Source organism: Balaenoptera ricei, chromosome 4 (assembly GCF_028023285.1).
Source record: "Balaenoptera ricei isolate mBalRic1 chromosome 4, mBalRic1.hap2, whole genome shotgun sequence".
NCBI lineage: Eukaryota > Metazoa > Chordata > Mammalia > Artiodactyla > Balaenopteridae > Balaenoptera > Balaenoptera ricei.
In genome coordinates this window covers 21,277,425-21,296,315 of record NC_082642.1, presented here as the reverse complement: position 1 = coordinate 21,296,315, position 18,891 = coordinate 21,277,425, and the positions used below count along the sequence as shown (strand labels likewise).

Genomic DNA, 18,891 nt, shown 5'->3' with positions numbered 1-18,891 from the left:
GGACACTGATGAAAGAAATTAAAGAAGATACAAATAGATGGAGAGATATACCATGTTCTTGGATTGGAAGAATCAACATTGTGAAAATGACTCTACTACCCAAAGCAATCTACAGATTCAATGCAATCCCTATCAAACTACCACTGGCATTTTTCACAGAACTAGAACAAAAAAGTTCACAATTTGTATGGAAACACAAAAGACCCCGAATAGCCAAAGCAATCTTGAGAATGAAAAATGGAGCTGGAGGAATCAGGCTCCCTGACTTCAGACTATATTACAAAGCTACAGTAATCAAGACACTTTGGTACTGGTACAAAAACAGAAATATAGATCAATGGAACAGGATAGAAAGCCCAGAGATAAACCCACGCACATATGGTCACCTTATCTTTGATAAAGGAGGCAAGCATACACAGTGGAGAAAAGACAGCCTCTTCATTAAGTGGTGCTGGGAAAATTGGACAGGTACATGTAAAAGTATGAAATTAGAACAGTCCCTGACACCATACACAAAAATAAACTCAAAATGGATTAAAGACCTAAGTGTAAGGCCAGACACTATCAAACTCTTAGAGGAAAACATAGGCAGAACACTCTATGACATAAATCACAGCAAGATCCTTTTTGACCCAGCCCCTAGAGAAATGGAAATAAAAACACAAACAAATGGGACCTAATGAAACTTAAAAGCTTTTGCACAGCAAAGGATACCATAAACAAGACCAAAAGACAACCGTCAGAATGGGAGAAAATATTTGCAAATGAAGCAACTGACAAAGGATTAACCTCCAAGATTTACAAGCAGCTCATGCAGCTCAATAACAAAAAAACAAACAACCCAATCCAAAAATGGGCAGAAGACCTAAATAGACATTTCTCCAAAGAAGATATACAGATTGCCAACAGACACATGAAAGAATGCTCAACATCATTAATTGTTAGAGAAATGCAAATCAAAACTACAATGAGGTATCATCTCACACTGGTCAGAATGGCCATCATCAAAAAATCTACAAACAGTAAATGCTGGAGAGGGTGTGGAGAAAAGGGAACACTCTTGCACTGTTGGTGGGAATGTAAATTGATACAACCACTATGGAGAACAGTATGGAGGTTCCTTAAAAAACTAAAAATAGAACTACCATACAACCCAGCAATCCCACTACTGGGCATATACCCTGAGAAAACCATAATTCAAAAAGAGTCATGTACCAAAATGTTCATTGCAGCTCTATTTACACTAGCCAGGACATGGAAGCAACCTAAGTGTCCATCATCAGATGAATGGATAAAGAAGATGTGGCACATATATACAATGGAATATTACTCAGCCATAAAAAGAAATGAAATGGAGGTATTTGTAATGAGGTGGATGGAGTTAGATTCTGTCATACAGAGTGAAGTAAGTCAGAAAGAGAAAAACAAATACAGTATGCTAACACATATATATGGAATCTAAGGGGGGAAGAAAAGGTCATGAAGAACCTAGTGGCAAGACGGGAATAAAGACACAGACCTACTAGAGAATGGACTTAAGGATATGGGGAGGGGGAGGGGTAAGTTGTGACAGGGTGAGAGAGTGTCATGGACATATATACACTACCAAATGTAAAATAGATAGCTAGTGGGAAGCAGCTGCATAGCACAGGGAGATCAGCTCGGTGCTTTGTGACCACCTAGAGGGGTGGGATAGGGAGGGTGGGAGGGAGGGAGATGCAAGAGGGAAGAGATATGGGAACATATGTATGTGTATAACTGATTCACTTTGTTATAAAGCAGAAACTAACACACCATTGTAAAGCAATTATACTTCAATAAAGATGTTTAAAAAAAAAAATTCCAACAAACAAAAGCCCAGGACCAATTGGCTTCACAGGCGATTTCTATCAGACATTTAGAGATGAACTAACACCTATCCTTCTCAAACTCTTCCAAAATATAACAGAGGTAGAACACTTCCCAACTCATTCTACGAGGCCACCATTGCCCTGATACCAAAACCAGACAAAGATGTCACAAAGAAAGAAAACTACAGGCCAATATCACTGATGAACACAGATGCAAAAATCCTCAACAAGATACTACCAAACCGAATCCAACAGCACATTAAAAGGATCATACACCATGACCAAGTGGGGTTTATCCCAGGAATGCAAGAATTCTTCAGTATGTGCACATCAATCAATGTGACACACCATATTAACAAATTGAAGAATAAAAACCATATGATCATCTCAATTGATGCAGAAAAAGCTTTCGACAAAATTCAACACCCATTTATGATAAAAACCCTCCAGAAAGTAGGCATAGAGGGAACTTATCTCAACATAATGAAGGCCATATATGACAAACCCACAGCCAGCATTGTCCTCAATGGTTAAAAACTGAAAGCATTTCCTCTAAGATCAGGAACAAGACAAGGTTGCCCACTCTCACCACTATTATTCAACATAGTGTTGGAAGTGTTAGCCACAGCAATCAGAGAAGAAAAAGAAATAAAAGGAATCCAAATCGGAAAAGAAGAAGTAAAGCTGTCACTGTTTGTAGATGACATGATACTGTACATAGAGAATGCTACCAGAAAACTACTAGAGCTAATCAATGAATTTGGTAAAGTAGCAGGATACAAAATTAATGCACAGAAGTCTCTTGCATTCCTATATGCTAATGATGAAAAATTTGAAAGAGAAATTAAGGAAACACTCCCATTTACCATTGCAACAAAAAGAATAAAATACCCAGGAATAAATCTACCTAAGGAGACAAAAGACCTGTATGCAGAAAACTATAAGACACTGATGAAAGAAATTAAAGATGATAGAAACAGATGGAGAGGTATACCATGTTCTTAGATTGGAAGAATCAACATTGTGAAAATGACTCTACTACCCAAAGCAATCTGCAGATTCAATGCAATCCCTATCAAACTACCACTGGCATTTTTCACAGAACTAGAACAAAAAATTTTACAATTTCTCTGGAAACACAAAAGACCCCGAATAGCCAAAGCAATCCTTAGAAAGAAAAATGGAGCTGGAGGTATCAGGCTCCCTGACTTCAGACTATACTACAAAGCTACAGTAATGAAGACAGTATGATACTGGCACAAAAACAGAAATACAGGTCAATGGAACAGGATAGAAAGCCCAGAGACAAACCCACGCACGTATGGTCACCTTATTTTTGATAAAGGAAGCAAGAATATACAATGGAGGAAAGACAGCTTCTTCAGTAAGTGGTGCTGGGAAAACTGGACAGCTACATGTAAAAGAATGAAATTAGAGCACTCCCTAACACCATACACAAAAAGAAACTCAAAATGGATTAAAGACCTAAATGTAAGGCTAGACACTATAAAACTCTTAGAGGAAAACATAGGCAGAACACTCTATGACATAAATCACAGCAAGATCCTTTTTGACCCACCTCCTAGAGAAATGGAAATAAAAACAAAAGTAAACAAATGGGACCTAGTGAAACTTAAAAGCTTTTGCACAGCAAAGGATACCATAAACAAGATGAAAAGACAACTCTCAGAATGGGAGAAAATATTTGCAAATGGAGCAACTGACAAAAGATTCATCTCCAAAATTTACAAGTAGCTCATGCAGCTTAATATCAAAAAAACAAACAACCCAATCCAGAAATGGGCAGAAGACCTAAATAGACATTTCTCCAAAGAAGATATACAGCTTGCCAACAGACACATGAAAGAATGCGCCACGTCACTAATCATTAGAGAAATGCAAATCAAAACTACAATGAGGTATCACCTCACACCACCAGTCAGAATGGCCATCATCAAAAAATCTACAAACAATAAATGCTGGAGAGGGTGTGGAGAAAAGGGAATCCTCTTGCACTGTTGGTGGAAATGTAAATTGATACAGCCACTATGGAGAACAGTATGGAGGTTCCTTAAAAAAATAAAAATTTAACTACCATACGACCCAGCAGTCCCACTACTGGGCATATACCCTGAGAAAACCATAATTCAAAAAGAGTCATGTACCACAATGTTCATTGCAGCACTATTTACAATAGCCAGGACATGGAAGCAACCTAAGTGTCCATCAACAGCTGAATGGATAAAGAAGATGTGGCACATATATACAATGGAATATTACTCAGCCATAAAAAGTAATGAAACTGAGTTATTTGTAGTGAGGTGGATGGACCTAGAGTCTGTCATACAGGCTGAAGTAAGTCAGAAAGAGAAAAACAAATACCGTATGCTAACACATATATATGGAATCTTAAAAAAAAAAATGGTTCTGAAGAACCTAGGGGCAGGACAGGAATAAAGATGCAGATGTATAGAATGGACTTGAGGACACTGGGAGGGGGAAGGGTAAGCTGGGATGAAGTGAGAGAGTGGCATGGACTTATATATACTACCAAATGTAAAATAGCTAGTGGGAAGCAGCTGCATAGCACAGGGAGATCAGCTCGGTGCTTTGTGACCACCTAGAGGGGTGGGATAGGGAGGGTGGGAGGAAGATGCAAGAGGGAAGAGATACGGGGATATATGTTTATGTATAGCTGATTCACTTTGTTATAAAGCAGAAACTAACACACCATTGTAAAGCAATTATACTCCAATAAAGATGTTAAATAAGTAAATAAATAAATAAGGTAAACACCACTATATAAATGCCACAATCAGTTTCCATCAATGGCTGCTGAAATCTGTGGGCACAAGTTTGCAGAGAAACAGGATATTGGCAGAGTCATAAAGTATCTCCCCCATGATATTTATCAGTTATTAAGGGGTAATAATAAATTTATGGTGGCAACCCAGCAGTTACCACTTTAACCAAGTGTGTTCAAAAATTAACACAAGTTGTAAGACATATCAGCATCACAGACTCCTTGTAAGACTGAAAAGGACACAACATCACTTCTGTGGTATACCCATTAAAAGTGTGTAACTTTAATGATGAGGAAATACCAGACAATGCCACATTGAGAGACATTCTACAGAATAACCAGAACTCATAAAGTGTCAGAATCATGAAATAAAAGGAAAGACTGAAGAACTGCCACAGATTGGGAGAGACCAATGAGACACAAGAACTAATGCAGTTAGGATCCTGGAACAGAAAAAACGTATTAGGGGAAAAGCTGGAAATTTTTGAATAAGGTCTGTAGGTTAGTATTACATCAATGTTCATTTCCTAGTTTTGATAATTGTACTATGGTTTGTAAGTTGTTACCATTATGGGAAGCTGGGAGAAAGATGTAGGAAATCTCTCTATAAAATTTTTGCAATTTTCTGTAAGTCTAAAATTATTTCCAAATAAAATTTAAAGAAATAGTTAGGTCCATTGGTTTTAGACTGTATTGGTAGGTATGAATAGCTAACTGCTCTGAAGAAACAAAGGAAAGCGATATAACTGATGTCTGTCCATTCATGACTAGCCAATTAATAGATTATATCTATGTTAGCATTGCTGTTGCCTCTGGTTATTAAATTAACAGTAATTATCTCCATTAGGTTCTCTAGGCTCATTCAAAGTGCTTTTAAAACCTAATTAGAAAATAAAAACAGTATTTCAAGAATTTAATATTCTAATAGTCTTCCATGAGAACAAAATATCAGATTTTAAAATAAATAAAATCCTAAATTGGAAAACAAATTTGTCAACATAGTTATTTTGATGAACATAAGCTGGTTCATACAACTTAACATAGATTTAAAGCTATTTGGCTACAAGGCTATTTTTTTTTCCAAAAATTTCCCGTGTCTGTAGTTTGAGAAAGAATCGTTCTAGTGGGCTTGTGTCTATCATCCTTTCTGTGTAAATTTCACTTAGCAATCCCTACCAAGATCTGTGGGATGAATTTCCCGGACATGCATGTTAGAATTATAGTATGTACCTGTAAGACATTTGATTCATAAATCACCAAATATTGCTAAATTAAAATTTTAACTTTTTGTTGCCATATACTGTGCATATCAAAAACACACATAAGTATGCTTGTGAAATATTTGAATTTAATAAAGTACTAATTACATTTTAAGTACATTGTTCAATATTCTGAAACAGCAAGTTTGCTCAACTGGCAAGTATTCTACAAGAGGGAAAAAAATTCTGTAGGTGTCTTGGGGGTATTTTTGGTATGTTTGTTAATTTAGTTTGGTTTTGTTCTTTTTCAGGATGTGGTAGATACGCATCCTGGCCTCACGTTCCTGAAAGATGCTCCAGAATTCCACTCCCGCTACATCACCACGGTAGGCCGAGTCCCTTTTTGTCTTAATTTAACTCTATAAGTCTCCTTTTTGTCATTATCTAGAATCCGGGCTTTCAGATCTTTACGCAAAATGGGCTATAATGATTATTTTAAATGGAAGGAAGTAAAATTGAATTAACTACTTCTATCTATTTGCCTTCTTATATGTGTCCAGAGCTTAAGAGGTCTCTTGTATATAAAATTTAAGTGATATGCTCATTCTGTCTGGTATTGTGAGGTATACCTTTTGCTGTATCATTAATATTGATACCGAGTTGATCTTTAGCATTTGCAAATAATACTGAAAAGAATTTTCAACAGCCTTTTCCAAAAAAAGATGTATCTATAGTACCTCAAAGTTAGAACTGAAATGATAATGAAAAATAGATTGTGTGTAATCAGAAAACAAATCGTGTAAGAATTTAAAATAACATGATCACAATCTCCTATTTTGTGGGGTGTTCTCATTCCATATTTCTCATGCACAGCCTCATTTGATCAGTCACAGGCAGGGCATGCAGTATGAGTGAGAGCACACAGGCCTACAACTCACACTGCAGCCACACCAGGCATTCTCTGCCCTAGCTTCCAGATTATCTTTGGGAGAACTCCACAGATGAACCAACCTCAGGGCACACCTCACATTCACAGCCATACCTGGGGGAGATGATCCCTGCCTCTGGCTCTGATCCCCTGGTAAATAGGGCAGTCTCCTCTGAGGAAGGCCTTCTCATTCTTCGGGCACTTTTTGTTGGCTATGGATTTGTTGGTTTCTGTTGAGTTACAGAATACTACTATTCTTTTCCTACTGTAGGAACTTCATTATTTGCTTTTACATTGGTTCTCTTCTGTCATAAAACTTTATAAGACTTTATTTGAACCATAAGATGTCACTGTCATCCAAGACTATCTCAGAAGTTATTTTTGCCTGTTAACCATAACACTCTACTATCACTGGAAGTTTTACATTATTTCAGAGTACAGTGAATTTTTCTATAAAAAAATATAAAATAAGCTTTCTAGTATGAAATTAATTTTGTTGCTAATGGCATAGAAGTAACCAAATTAGAGAAGTGTCATTCTCTACCCTGCTCATGGCAAAGATAACAGTATTGCCAAGAAACTTACAAAGGTCAGCCTCAGAATTAATGACAGATATCTCAAAAAAAGCAAAATTAATTTATCATATGACCCTATTGAATATATAATCTCAGTGGCATACAGTATAGGACAATTAACATATTTTGTTTGCATGGTAGAGTTATTCAGTTATTTCACTTTACAGTTGGAAGAAACTGCTCACACTGTGTATGACTCAAATATTAGCTTATGTGTGGCACATATACAATGAAGAAAAGTTAGGCAACTTTTATTTTCCATTTATCACTGAAAACCTATGCTACAGGAAAAGACTTTTTTATTTGTTTAGTTAACTATTTTGTCAGCTGTTTTAGAATGGAAAGGCAGAACACCAAATTTACATATAGCAAAAAAGGACATCACTACCTAAATAAGAGATTATACCCAGAGTCACTCCACGTTCTCCTTTATTTCCAGAGAAGAGTTGGCAAGTGAGAAATAAGCCTCTTGATATCGAATGAAAATGAGAATTGGAAATACCAGCAAATTGTAGCCCTTGAGTTTGCAGGTTTGCATACCATGCAAAGAAATTGCCAGTGAATAAGACTCTGCTTATCCTTACTGGCATATGATGACTTTTGAGGAAAGAGGTACTCATGTGAGGTTTTAAAATAAGTGATAAGATTGAAAATACTTTTTTGTGATATTGGTGCTGGCAGTAAAGATATTTCTGTGGCTTGCTCAGATGGTGTCTTAGTGGTGTATTCAGTGTCTTGATTGGCCTGAATCTATCACTCCAGGCTGAAATGTCAGGATTTTCATTGTTGAGGACAAGGTAGTGATATTTCCTAAAATGGCTAAACTGGTGGAAACTGCTCATCACTAATAGCTTAACTCTTTCCCCTTGAGAACGTTTCCTCTTGACAGAGAAAGAAATCATTTTTATTAGATAGTTTTGTTTAAGTCCAAGTTCTGCAGGAGACCATGAAGAAATACTTTTCAGAGCCATAGTAACTAGAGTGGATCAGGAACCCATTCACACACATACACACACACACACACACACACACACACACACACGCACACTGCCTAATAGAAGAGCCAGGCTTCCAGCATTGAGTTGTTCATCTGCATTAAAGTCATCCACAAAGAGCAATCTCTCTGTAATTTCTGTGTCTGCGTTTGATCTGCTTATCAAAAACTCTGACAGAACCACCAAACACATACTTCTATTCCTGGTGACCTCTAATTGTGAATTAGAGGTTTCCAATTCAATAGATATAAAGAAAAAGAACTGACTTATGATTCAAATTGTCAAGTTGACTAGAGATCCCTTGGTGAAAAATTATCAAATTTCATGTCTCTCACTGATAGTAAACAGTTATTCTTACTATTATTAATTTTTACATTTTGTTTGATATTTTTAAATTTTTGGTTAATTTCTTTTTAAAAACCTAAAACTGGTAGACCAAAAAAGTTAGGGGGAAAAAAACAACTGTAATTAATGTAGAACCAGCAGTTACATGCTCTCACCACTAGATGGTACCCCTACCTCGATAAGCTAAAATGCTGAATCAGTTGTGTGGAAACCAATAAATGTGCTGATGTAAGGGGCCACTGAATAAGGAGATTTAGGCTATGGAAAAATGGAATACAGGTACATTTTACTACAGTATGAAACAAGTAGGTTAGCAGAAGCTAAAAAATAGGAAATTACTTAACATTCAAAATGTTTATGAATTTTAAAAATTCTGTCAAAAGAACAAAAGATGAAGAAAAGAATAAAATAAAATTACAGATTAAAGTTTTATAATTTTAAGTGTTATATAGTACCTCCATAAGTAATATAAAATATTTGAGGGGTATATAAATACAAAATTTAGATAGACAGGAAACTTAGACTTCAAGATAAATTTACATTCAAAATCAAGAAATAAGGACAAAAGTCTAATAATGCGCAACAAAGAAAAGTTTGGTGTAATAATATGTATTAAAATTGACTTTAACTTGAGAGCGAAGACATGGAACTATGATAAAAGATATTCTTAATTTTTATTTTCATATATATAATTTCTGGCCTAAAATCCTCCATCTTTTTTATAGGAACTTTTGTGAAGCTAGTGCTAAAAATACAGTGTTGAGTAAAACACATTCTCTGCCCTGAAGCACCTCACTCAGAGTCTGAGTGACTGGGGCCAGTAGAGAAGTTGTAGACACCAGCTAGTCCCAGCTCCCACCTAACACGGGAATCCTGTGTGCTTCTGCCTAAATAATTGTGGTGAGAAGAAACCTCACTACTTCATACAACCCATTGCTTCATAAGGCTAATGTTAGGAAACTCTTGTTTACATTGAAGCATTTCTAACCAGTAAGGGCATTTCTATCCAGTAATTCTAGTAGTTCCAGTTCTAGTTCTACCCTCTGATGTAGTACAAAACAAATCAACTTCTTCTTCCACCTGATAACCATTCAGATCATGGTTACATCTATACTGTAGTCTTATTTTTTCCTCAAGAGTAAACACAACTACGTTAGTAGTATCTTTCACAATAATTTTGTATACAGTCCCCTATTTTATATTTCCTGTACATCTTATATGCAATCTATCTATAAATAATAGACAACAGTACTGATTTTATGTAAAATATTAATTAGAGAACTTTCCTAGGTTAGCATCCATCTGCTGTTCAGAACTCTGGATAGATTTATTCAATTAGCTATGAATCCAACCCATATGCCTCTATCACAAATATAACATGAAACTCTTTGTTACATAGCTTTCCAATCTCATTAATTTATCAAGCAATTTTCCAAAGAAGATATACAGATGGCCAACAGGTACATGAAAAGATGTTCAACATTACTAATCAGGGAAATTCAAATCAAAACTAAAGTGAGATATCACCTCACACTTGTTAGAATGGCTATCATCAAAAAGACAAGAAATAACAAGGATGTGGAAAAAAGGGAACCCATGTGCATTCTTGGTGGGAATGTAAATTGGTGCAGCCAATGGAGGTTCCTCAAAAAAATTAAAATAGAATTACTGTATGATCCAGCAATTCCGCTTCTGGGTATTTATCCAAAGGAAACGGAAACAGTAACTTGAAAAGATACATGCACCCCTGTGTTACTGTGTCATTATTTACAATAGCCAATAAATGGAAACAACCTAAGTGTTCATCCACAGATGAATGGATAAAGAAGATGTGGAATACAATGGAATATTGCTCAGCCATAAAAAAAGAGTGAAATCTTGCCATTTGCAACACCATGGATGGACCTTGAGGGCATTATGCTAAGTGAAATAAGTCAGAGAAAGACAAATACTGTAGGATATAAATCTTTAAAAAAAAAAAAAAAAAGAAGGCTCACAAACACAGAGAACAGATTGGGAGCTGCCAGAGGCAGGGCGTGAGGAGAGGGCAAAATGGGTGAAGGGAATCAAAAGGTATAAACTTCCAGTTGTAAAATAAATTAGTCATGGGGATGTAATTTACAGCATGGTGACTGTAGTTCATAATACTGTACTGAATATTTGAAAGTTACTAAGAAAGTAAATCTTAAAAGTTCTCATCACAAGAAAGAAAAATTCTGTAACTGTGGAAACGGATGTTCACTAGACTTATTGTGGCGATTATTTCACAATATATACAAATATCAAATCATTATGTTGTACACCAAAAACTAATATAATGTATGTTAATTATACCTCAGTTCTTAAAATTATCATGCAATTATTGACCACCTGATCAACATATCAGGCACTGGGATGCAAGTGAAAAGAGATCAGGTTCCTTAGAATTTGGAGGTGATGACAATCAGGTGTACCTGTGTTTAGAATATAACCACAGGATGACCGAAGGAGACTCAGGTGACATCAGGAGCACAGAGGACAGACATCTCTACCCAAGTCCCTGTGCTGGGGCTTCCTATGGAGTTGGTAACTGAGCTAGATTCTGAAGGATCAGGAGGAGTTAGCACTGGTAGCAGAGATGGGGTGAGGAATGCTGGGCAGCAGAAGTCTGGACCTTCATCCTGAGGCTAGTTTTTTCCTGTTATTTTTGGGAATCACTCTCTTTGATAAAGAATCCAGAAACAGAATAGTGGTTTGGTTCCTCATTAGGCCTACTCTTAGGATAGATGTCCAAATGTCTTCTCTTTTTTGTTCTTCTTGCACTAAAAATAGCCTAAAAAAGGGATCTAACCTCTTCTATGATAAAAACCACCAAGGATACAGGATTTCCATATCATTAGATAATCAAAACTAAAGCCAAAGTACCAAAAAAGCTGCTTAATTGCTCTTCTCACCCTTGCTTCCTTTCAAAGAAGAAAAGAAAAAAAAAGAAAAAAAACCTTAATAGGTCAAGTGCAAATTAAATGGGTGGGAATAACCCCAGGTAAAATTGTTAAGAATGCACTGTGGCCTCCTATCCCCAGGATTGCAGCCTGTCTTCCTTCTCCAGTCGTCCCCTACACAACAGCACATACATTTTCAATTTCAGACACCTTTGCTACCCATCCTCCTTCTCTCCCATCTTGTCCAGGGTCTTCTCCAGAGTTTCACCTTTGTTAAACTTAATAAAACACTAGTTAGTAACAAAACTGTTCGTGCCTAAATAAGGACTTGGGATATAAATTATCCCAGATGTATCTGAGTTTCCAGAGAGAGTTCAGAAGTCTTCAAAACTCCAATGGAAAAGGATAACCAGAATATGTCCTCTTGAATCATACCATGTTGGCAGCCATTCTTCTGACCCAGTAATTGTTAAGCCACCCCAGTGCAGATTTCCCACCTCATATGCCTTCCAGAAACATCTAGCCTAATAAGCACTACTTGAATCACTATATGAGAGGTAAAAATGAAAGTGACATGTAGGCACCTGGGAAATGCAGACTTGTGAGCAAAGAATTTTTTTATTCTTAGAATTATAAGGGCAGATGCAAACTGTATGGATGTAGACTTTTTTTAATATAGTATTAATTTTTACTAGAAATTACACTTGATATAATCAAAAGGCCAAAACTTAGCTTAGTTCAAAGAATGTTCATAAGATGGCCTTTGATAAAGTAATAGATATCTTTAATGTTTTTATTTGGTTTTGTTTTCCTTTTGGAACCAGGTTATTCAGAGAGTATTCTACACAGTCAACAGATCTTGGAGTGGAAAAATTACTGCAACAGAGATAAGAAAAAGCAACTTTTTGCAAGTATGCCTCTCATTGAAATTCATATATAAGGAGCAATTTAAATAATAATCTTACTTCATTTAACAAATATTTGAGTGCTTATTATGTGCAAAGCCCTGTCACTACTTTCAGTCATTAAGCAGTTATCAGATACCTGGAATGTGTTGGGGGAACAAAGATGAATAACAAGAGATTTTCGCATCAGGGCATGCACTGTGGAGCAAAAGAGAAAAGGGAACAGACAGCCACACCTGACTTGAAAAATTCCACAGAAGTGTATCATAAACATGCAGTGAAGGCTTCACAGTAGGACTGGCATGTGATCTTGACCTTAGAGATATCAGGAGTTTACCAAGATAAAGAAATCAAAAGAAAAGGGGATTCCAGGTAGAGGACGAAGCATAAGCAAAGGCCCAGAAGCATGAAAGTGTCCCGTTCAGGAACTGCAGAACAGTCTTAAGTGGCCACAGGCTCCAAGGAGAGTGACAAGTGATGAGGCCTGAGGGGTGAGACAGGGCCAGGTTGGGAAGAGCCTTGCAAAAGAAATGGAGGAATTTCAACTTGTTCCTTTTAGCAGTGACTCTATATCCATCTCCTGCTAGAGAAAAATACTAAAAATTCCTTTTAAGAAAGAATGCATTTCATTCAATTATTTTATTTATTTTACCAAATGAGAAAGTATTGACCACTAGTGGGAGCCTTTAACCGAGGCAATCTTCATGCCTGATTGTTCAAGCTCTTCTGTTAACCTAAAGAAAGTAGAATTGGTCACACTGGAAAGGAAATGAAATATTTTATTTTAAATAAATCATACTAAGTGAAGCTTAAGCAAATAATACAACCTTATTTACACTCTGTTTTTTCCCATCTTCATCTGGGACAGACAAAGTAATGAAGACTTGGCAAAATTAGCAATCCATAATAAATACGCAAACGCTTTTTATTCTAATAAATGAAAAGTCATCATCACGGTCATTATTAATATTTACTGAATACCTGGTGTCTGCCTGGGCTCTCAAGAGGTAATGTGGTATGGGTTGAGATGGCAAGAATTCCATTAAAAAGGCCTTACACCTTAAGAATGATAGGGGCTTCCCTGGTGGCACAGTGGTTAAGAATCTGCCTGCCAATGCAGGGTACACGGGTTTGAGCCCTGGTCCGGGAGTATCCCACATGCCACAGAGCAACTGAGCCCGTGCACCACAACTACTGAGCCTGCGCTCTAGAGCCCCGTGAGCCACAACTACTGAAGCCCGCACACCTAGAGTCTGTGTTCCGCAGCAAGAGAAGCCCACGCGCTGCAACAAAGAGTAGCCCCCACTACCCACAACTAGAGAAAGCCCACGTGCAGCAACAAAGACCCAATGCAGCCAAAAATAAATTAATTTTTTAAAAATGATAATAATCCCTCACATTCCTGAAGCACATTAGAGTTTGTATTTCTAGATCATTATTATAATCCATATTTTTTTACTGATGATAAAATTCATATGGTTGAATGAGTTGGATACGATCACACAGCAAAATAAGTGGCTGAACTGGAAATAGAACTCAAGTGTTCTGCGTCCCTCTATTTTCTCCCCTACCCCTCTCCTTAGTCTTCCTCTTAGTACATGAAGGTATGCTCATAAAATATTCAAATAACATAAACATATATAGAATAATAAGCAGAAGTCACTATCTCTTCACCCTGCCATTTCACTCCCTTTACCAGAGGGAACCCATATTATCTGTGGTTTTATTCCTCTGTATATGTGTGTGTGTATCTGTGTGTGTGTGTGTGTGTGTGTGTGTGTGTGTGTGTGTGTGTGTGTGTGTGTGGAGTACATATTGTATGTGTGGAGTATATAGTTTTATTCTGTGTGGCTGCTTTTTTGAATTTTTTTTAATATGTGAGACCATACTTATTATTCTGTTAACTTTTTAACTTAACAGTATGTCTTGATGTTTTTTCATTTCCATTCGTATAAATCTATCTCATTCTTTTAACTATTGTGTAATCTGTGGCATGGCTGTACTGTAATTACATACTTCTCTACTGAAGATGTTCAAGTCGCTTTCATTATCTCCCTATTACAATAATGCAGTGAACATCCTTATACTTTCCTCTTGTGTGTATATGAGTAAGAATTTCTCTAAAATAGAGTACTGGAGGGAAAATCCTGGATCAGGTGGCATGTGCATTTTTAATTTGATAGATCCTGCCAAGTTACCCTACTAAACGCCTGCACTAGTTCATACTTAAATTTACATACTCACCAACAGCAGAAGTTATTCATTTTTTTCATTTTATGACAGTCTAGTAGATGAAAATGAGAGCTCCCTGCTTCTCAAGATATTTGTTTTATTGTACATATTCTGCTTTATACACATTAAAGAGCATTTTATAAAAAAAACATTACAAGCAAGTTTGGAAAACAGAAGAAAAAGCATATTTTACCACCCTAACTAAACTAATATTCTTGTATGTGTTCGTCTAGTCTCATTCATATGCATATTTGGATTTTAGAATTTAATATAGTTCTTAATGTGTACAATCTTATATCCTGTATTTTGCACTTACCATGTCATGATTTTCCTTTGTTTCTATATAGACCTTATAATTTTTACTGGCTGCAAAATCTTTCATTGAGTGGCCTTTACCATAATTTGGAATTCAAGGTGAAAAACATTACAAGAAAGATGACTATTTCATAATACAAGTGTATTACTTTGATAAAAATTATTTTCTAAAATGTGAATACTGGAAATCCAAAATTCCATTTCATTTTCTTTTTAAGATTTAGCTAGTACATGTTTTAACCTTCCTCTTAAATTTTACTTCGGACTTCTCTCTGATGGACAGCATATACCTAAATCTGCTTTTTGGGTTTGGGTTTTATTCTCTGAAAGTCTTTTAATAGGGAGATTTAGCTCATTTACCTTTGTTGTGACTGTGACCAGATATTGGTCTTATTTCTGTCATCTCACTTTGTTTTTTCCATTTCCTAAGTTTCCTTATGGTTTATCTTTTTTCTGACTCTTTCTAAAAACATCTTCATTTATCTGCCCACTTATATGATAATTTGGCTTATTACAAGAATTCTGGGCTTACAAATCAGTGTGCCTGGTGTCTTCCCTAGGGGCACACAGTGAGTCAGGGGAGACCCAGGCTTATTTCCAGCTCAGGGCCCTGCAGCTCCACCCTCCATGCCTTTTATGCCAGGCTATCCCACACTATCACAACGGTATAAATAAGTCACCTTTATGGTAAACTTGATGCCGTTACAAAACCAAACCCTGCATGTGGATGCCCACTCTTCATAACAGAATAGATAGAAGATCAGTCTTCATAACTTTGAAAAGTTAAAAGCAATGTGAGTTTATGGCCATGTAATTAAAAGTCTGTTGTCTGATTGTTCTGTGCTCGCTAGTCTGGGGACCTCTGATAGGCTGCAGTACCCTTGGTGATAGCTCTTCCCCTTCCCTGCTTTTAAATCCTCTGTAGCATCTAAGTCTTTGCTAAGAATATTACAGAGCACGTAAATGCTTATAGGTTGATCAACTGATTAAAAGGTAGGATGAGGTTGCCTACTAAATTTCCTGGTTTGGTACCAAAACCAAAATTTTTAATTCAGTTTAGAATAAAAATTAACTAGAATCTATATAATGGCTAAAGCTGAGTCTTCGTATTTTTAAAATAAATTAATCCTTCTATTCATACCATTTCAGACTCTAGCGCTTTTGGAAGAAGAGGAAGATATAAACCAAATCACAGATTATTTCTCCTATGAACACTTCTATGTTATTTATTGTAAATTCTGGGAACTAGATAGTGATCATGACCTCTACATCAGCCAGGCCGATCTGTCTCGATACAATGACCAGGGTGAGTGTTTCTATGGATGTTGACTTTACTATTTTGAAGAAGGCAACAGTTAAATTGTGCTCACTCGTTATGGGGAGTTCCCGTTTCTTAAATTCTGTATCTAATCAAGTCGTCTTGAAAGGGCCAAGAATTTTTAAGTAGAAATGAGTGAAGATACTAATTTTTTATTTAGAAACCAGGTTTAGGAGAAGGGGTTTGGAGGTAAGTAAGAAATTAGAGTCTTAGTTTTGATGAATGGGTGAGTCTTTATAGTGATGCTTATTTTCTGATGATGAACTGAATAGGAACCACTTCTATGTAAAGTTTATTTGAAAGAGAATGTATATACGCCTTTATAAATTCTCATTTTACAGTATTTATAAACAACCAAGGATGAAAATGATGTTTCTAACTTGCCAGTGTATTCAAGGATTCATAAAACCTTTTCTGGAATTTAGTTCTAGAAAAGGTATTTTCTCTGCAGGTGAATTTTGTGTGCTTTCTTTTGTCAGAAAACAAAAAATTACATATTACATGATATTACCCTTCTTACTTCATTTTGATCAGTAGTAAACTTAGAACCTGTTTCCTGCTGATTTAATATTCTTAACCAAGCACCAAGATACACTGATTCATTCTTCTCTCATAAGATTGTCCCTGTTCTGTTCTTAAATGTCTTCTCAGACACTGTGGATTTTTTAAATAAGCCCTTAGCCTTTTAGATGTAGCAAAGTACAAATCTTAAATAAATACTTAGAATTTTGCTTCTGATATTTGGTATATCTGTGACTAGTAGTATACATCTTAAGAAAAGTTTCATTCTATATGTCAGTTTTCATAGAACTTTCCATTTTAAGAAACAGAGCTCTAGCTCACAAAACTCAGGTGCCAACCAGGCATCAAGAGGAAATACTAAATTGTACTTATTTGATAAACAAGCATTTTAGTATTGTATCCTTCCTTCTTCAAGTACAGATGTACCTCATTTTATTACACTTTGCTTTATTGCACTTTGCAGATAGAGCATTTTTTACAAATTGAATGTTTGGGGCAGCTCTGCATTGAGCAAGTCTATCGGTGCCATTTTTCCAGCAGTATTTGTTCACTTCATGTCTCTGTGTCACATTTTGGTAATTCTCACAATATTTCAAAACATTTTCATTATCGTTATATTTTTTATGGTGATCTGTGGTCAGTGATCTTTGATGTTACTATTGTAATAGTTTTGGGGGACCATGAACCACACCTGTATGACAGCAAGCTTAATAGATAACTGTTGTTTGTGTTCTAAGTACTCTACCGACCAAGTGTTTCCCCATCTCCCTCCCTCTCCTCGGGCCTCCATATTCCCTGAGACACAACAATATTGAAATTAGACAAATTAATAGCCTTACAATGGCCTCTAAGTGTCCAGGTGAAAGGGAGAGTGGCACATCTCTCACTTTAAATCAAAAGCTAGAAAGCTTAGAGGGGAAGGCACGTTGAAAGCCAGGACAGGCTGAAAGCTAGGCCTCTTGTGCCAACAGCTAGCCAAGTAGTGAATGAATGTGAAGGAAAAGTTCTTGAAGGAAATTAAAAGTGCTATTCCAGTGAACACATGAATAAGAAAGTGAAACTGGGAATTCCCTGGCTGTCTAATGGTTAGGACTTGGTGCTTTCACTGCCCAGGTTCAATCCCTGGTTGGGGAACTAAGATCCCACAAGCTGCATGATGTGGTTAAGAAAAAAAAAAAAAAAAGTGAAACCGCCTTGTTTGCTGATATGTAGAAAGTTTTAGTAGTCAGGATAGAAGACCACACCAGCTACAACATTCCCTTAAGCCAGAGCCTAATCCAGAGCAAGGCCCTAACTCTCTTCAATTCTGTGAAGGCTGAGAGAGGTAAGGGAGCTTCCGGAGAAAAGTTTGAAGCTAGCAGAGGTTGATTCATGAGGTTTAAGGAAAGAAGCTGTCTCTATAATACGAAAGTACAAGGTGAAGCAGCAAGTTATCCAGAAGATCTAGCTAAGATAATGAAGGTGGCTACACTAAACATCAGATGTTCAATGTAGATGAAACAGCTTTCTATTGGAAGAAAAAGCCATCTAGGACTTTCATAGCTAGAGAGGAGAAGTCAGTGCCTGGCTTCAAAGCGTCAAAGGACAGGCTGACTCTCTTGTTAGGGGCTAATGCAATTCAGGTGGTGACTTTAAGTTGAAGCCAGCACTCATTTACCATTCCAAAAATCCTAGAGCCCTTAAGAATTATGCTAAATCTCTTCTGCCTGTGCTTTACAAATGGAACAACAAACCCTGGATGACAGCACATCTGATTACAACATGGTTTTCTAAATATTTTAAGCCCACTGTTGAGACCTACTGCTCAGGAAAAAAAGACTCCTTTCAAAATATGACCCTGATTGACAATGCATCTGGTCACCCAAGAGCTCTGATGGAGATGTACAATGAGATTAATGTTGTTTACATGCCTGCTGACACAACATCCATTCTGCAGCCCATGGATCAAAGAGTAGTTTCAACTTTCAAGTCTTACTCAAGAAA

The 18,891-nt window shown here is 36.6% G+C and overlaps 1 protein-coding gene across 3 annotated transcripts in view; it reads left to right on the top strand.

Annotated features, from left to right (window-relative positions):
* The window catches only part of PPP2R3A (protein phosphatase 2 regulatory subunit B''alpha), a 210,498-nt gene that overhangs the window by 122,138 nt on the left and 69,469 nt on the right, over positions 1–18,891 (top strand). For all 3 annotated transcript variants that reach the window (XM_059920276.1, XM_059920277.1, XM_059920278.1), the window contains 3 exons: positions 6,164–6,238; positions 12,441–12,527; positions 16,218–16,374. In XM_059920276.1, coding sequence (XP_059776259.1) covers positions 6,164–6,238; positions 12,441–12,527; positions 16,218–16,374 — 319 coding nt within the window. The remainder of the gene's footprint in view (positions 1–6,163; positions 6,239–12,440; positions 12,528–16,217; positions 16,375–18,891) is intronic.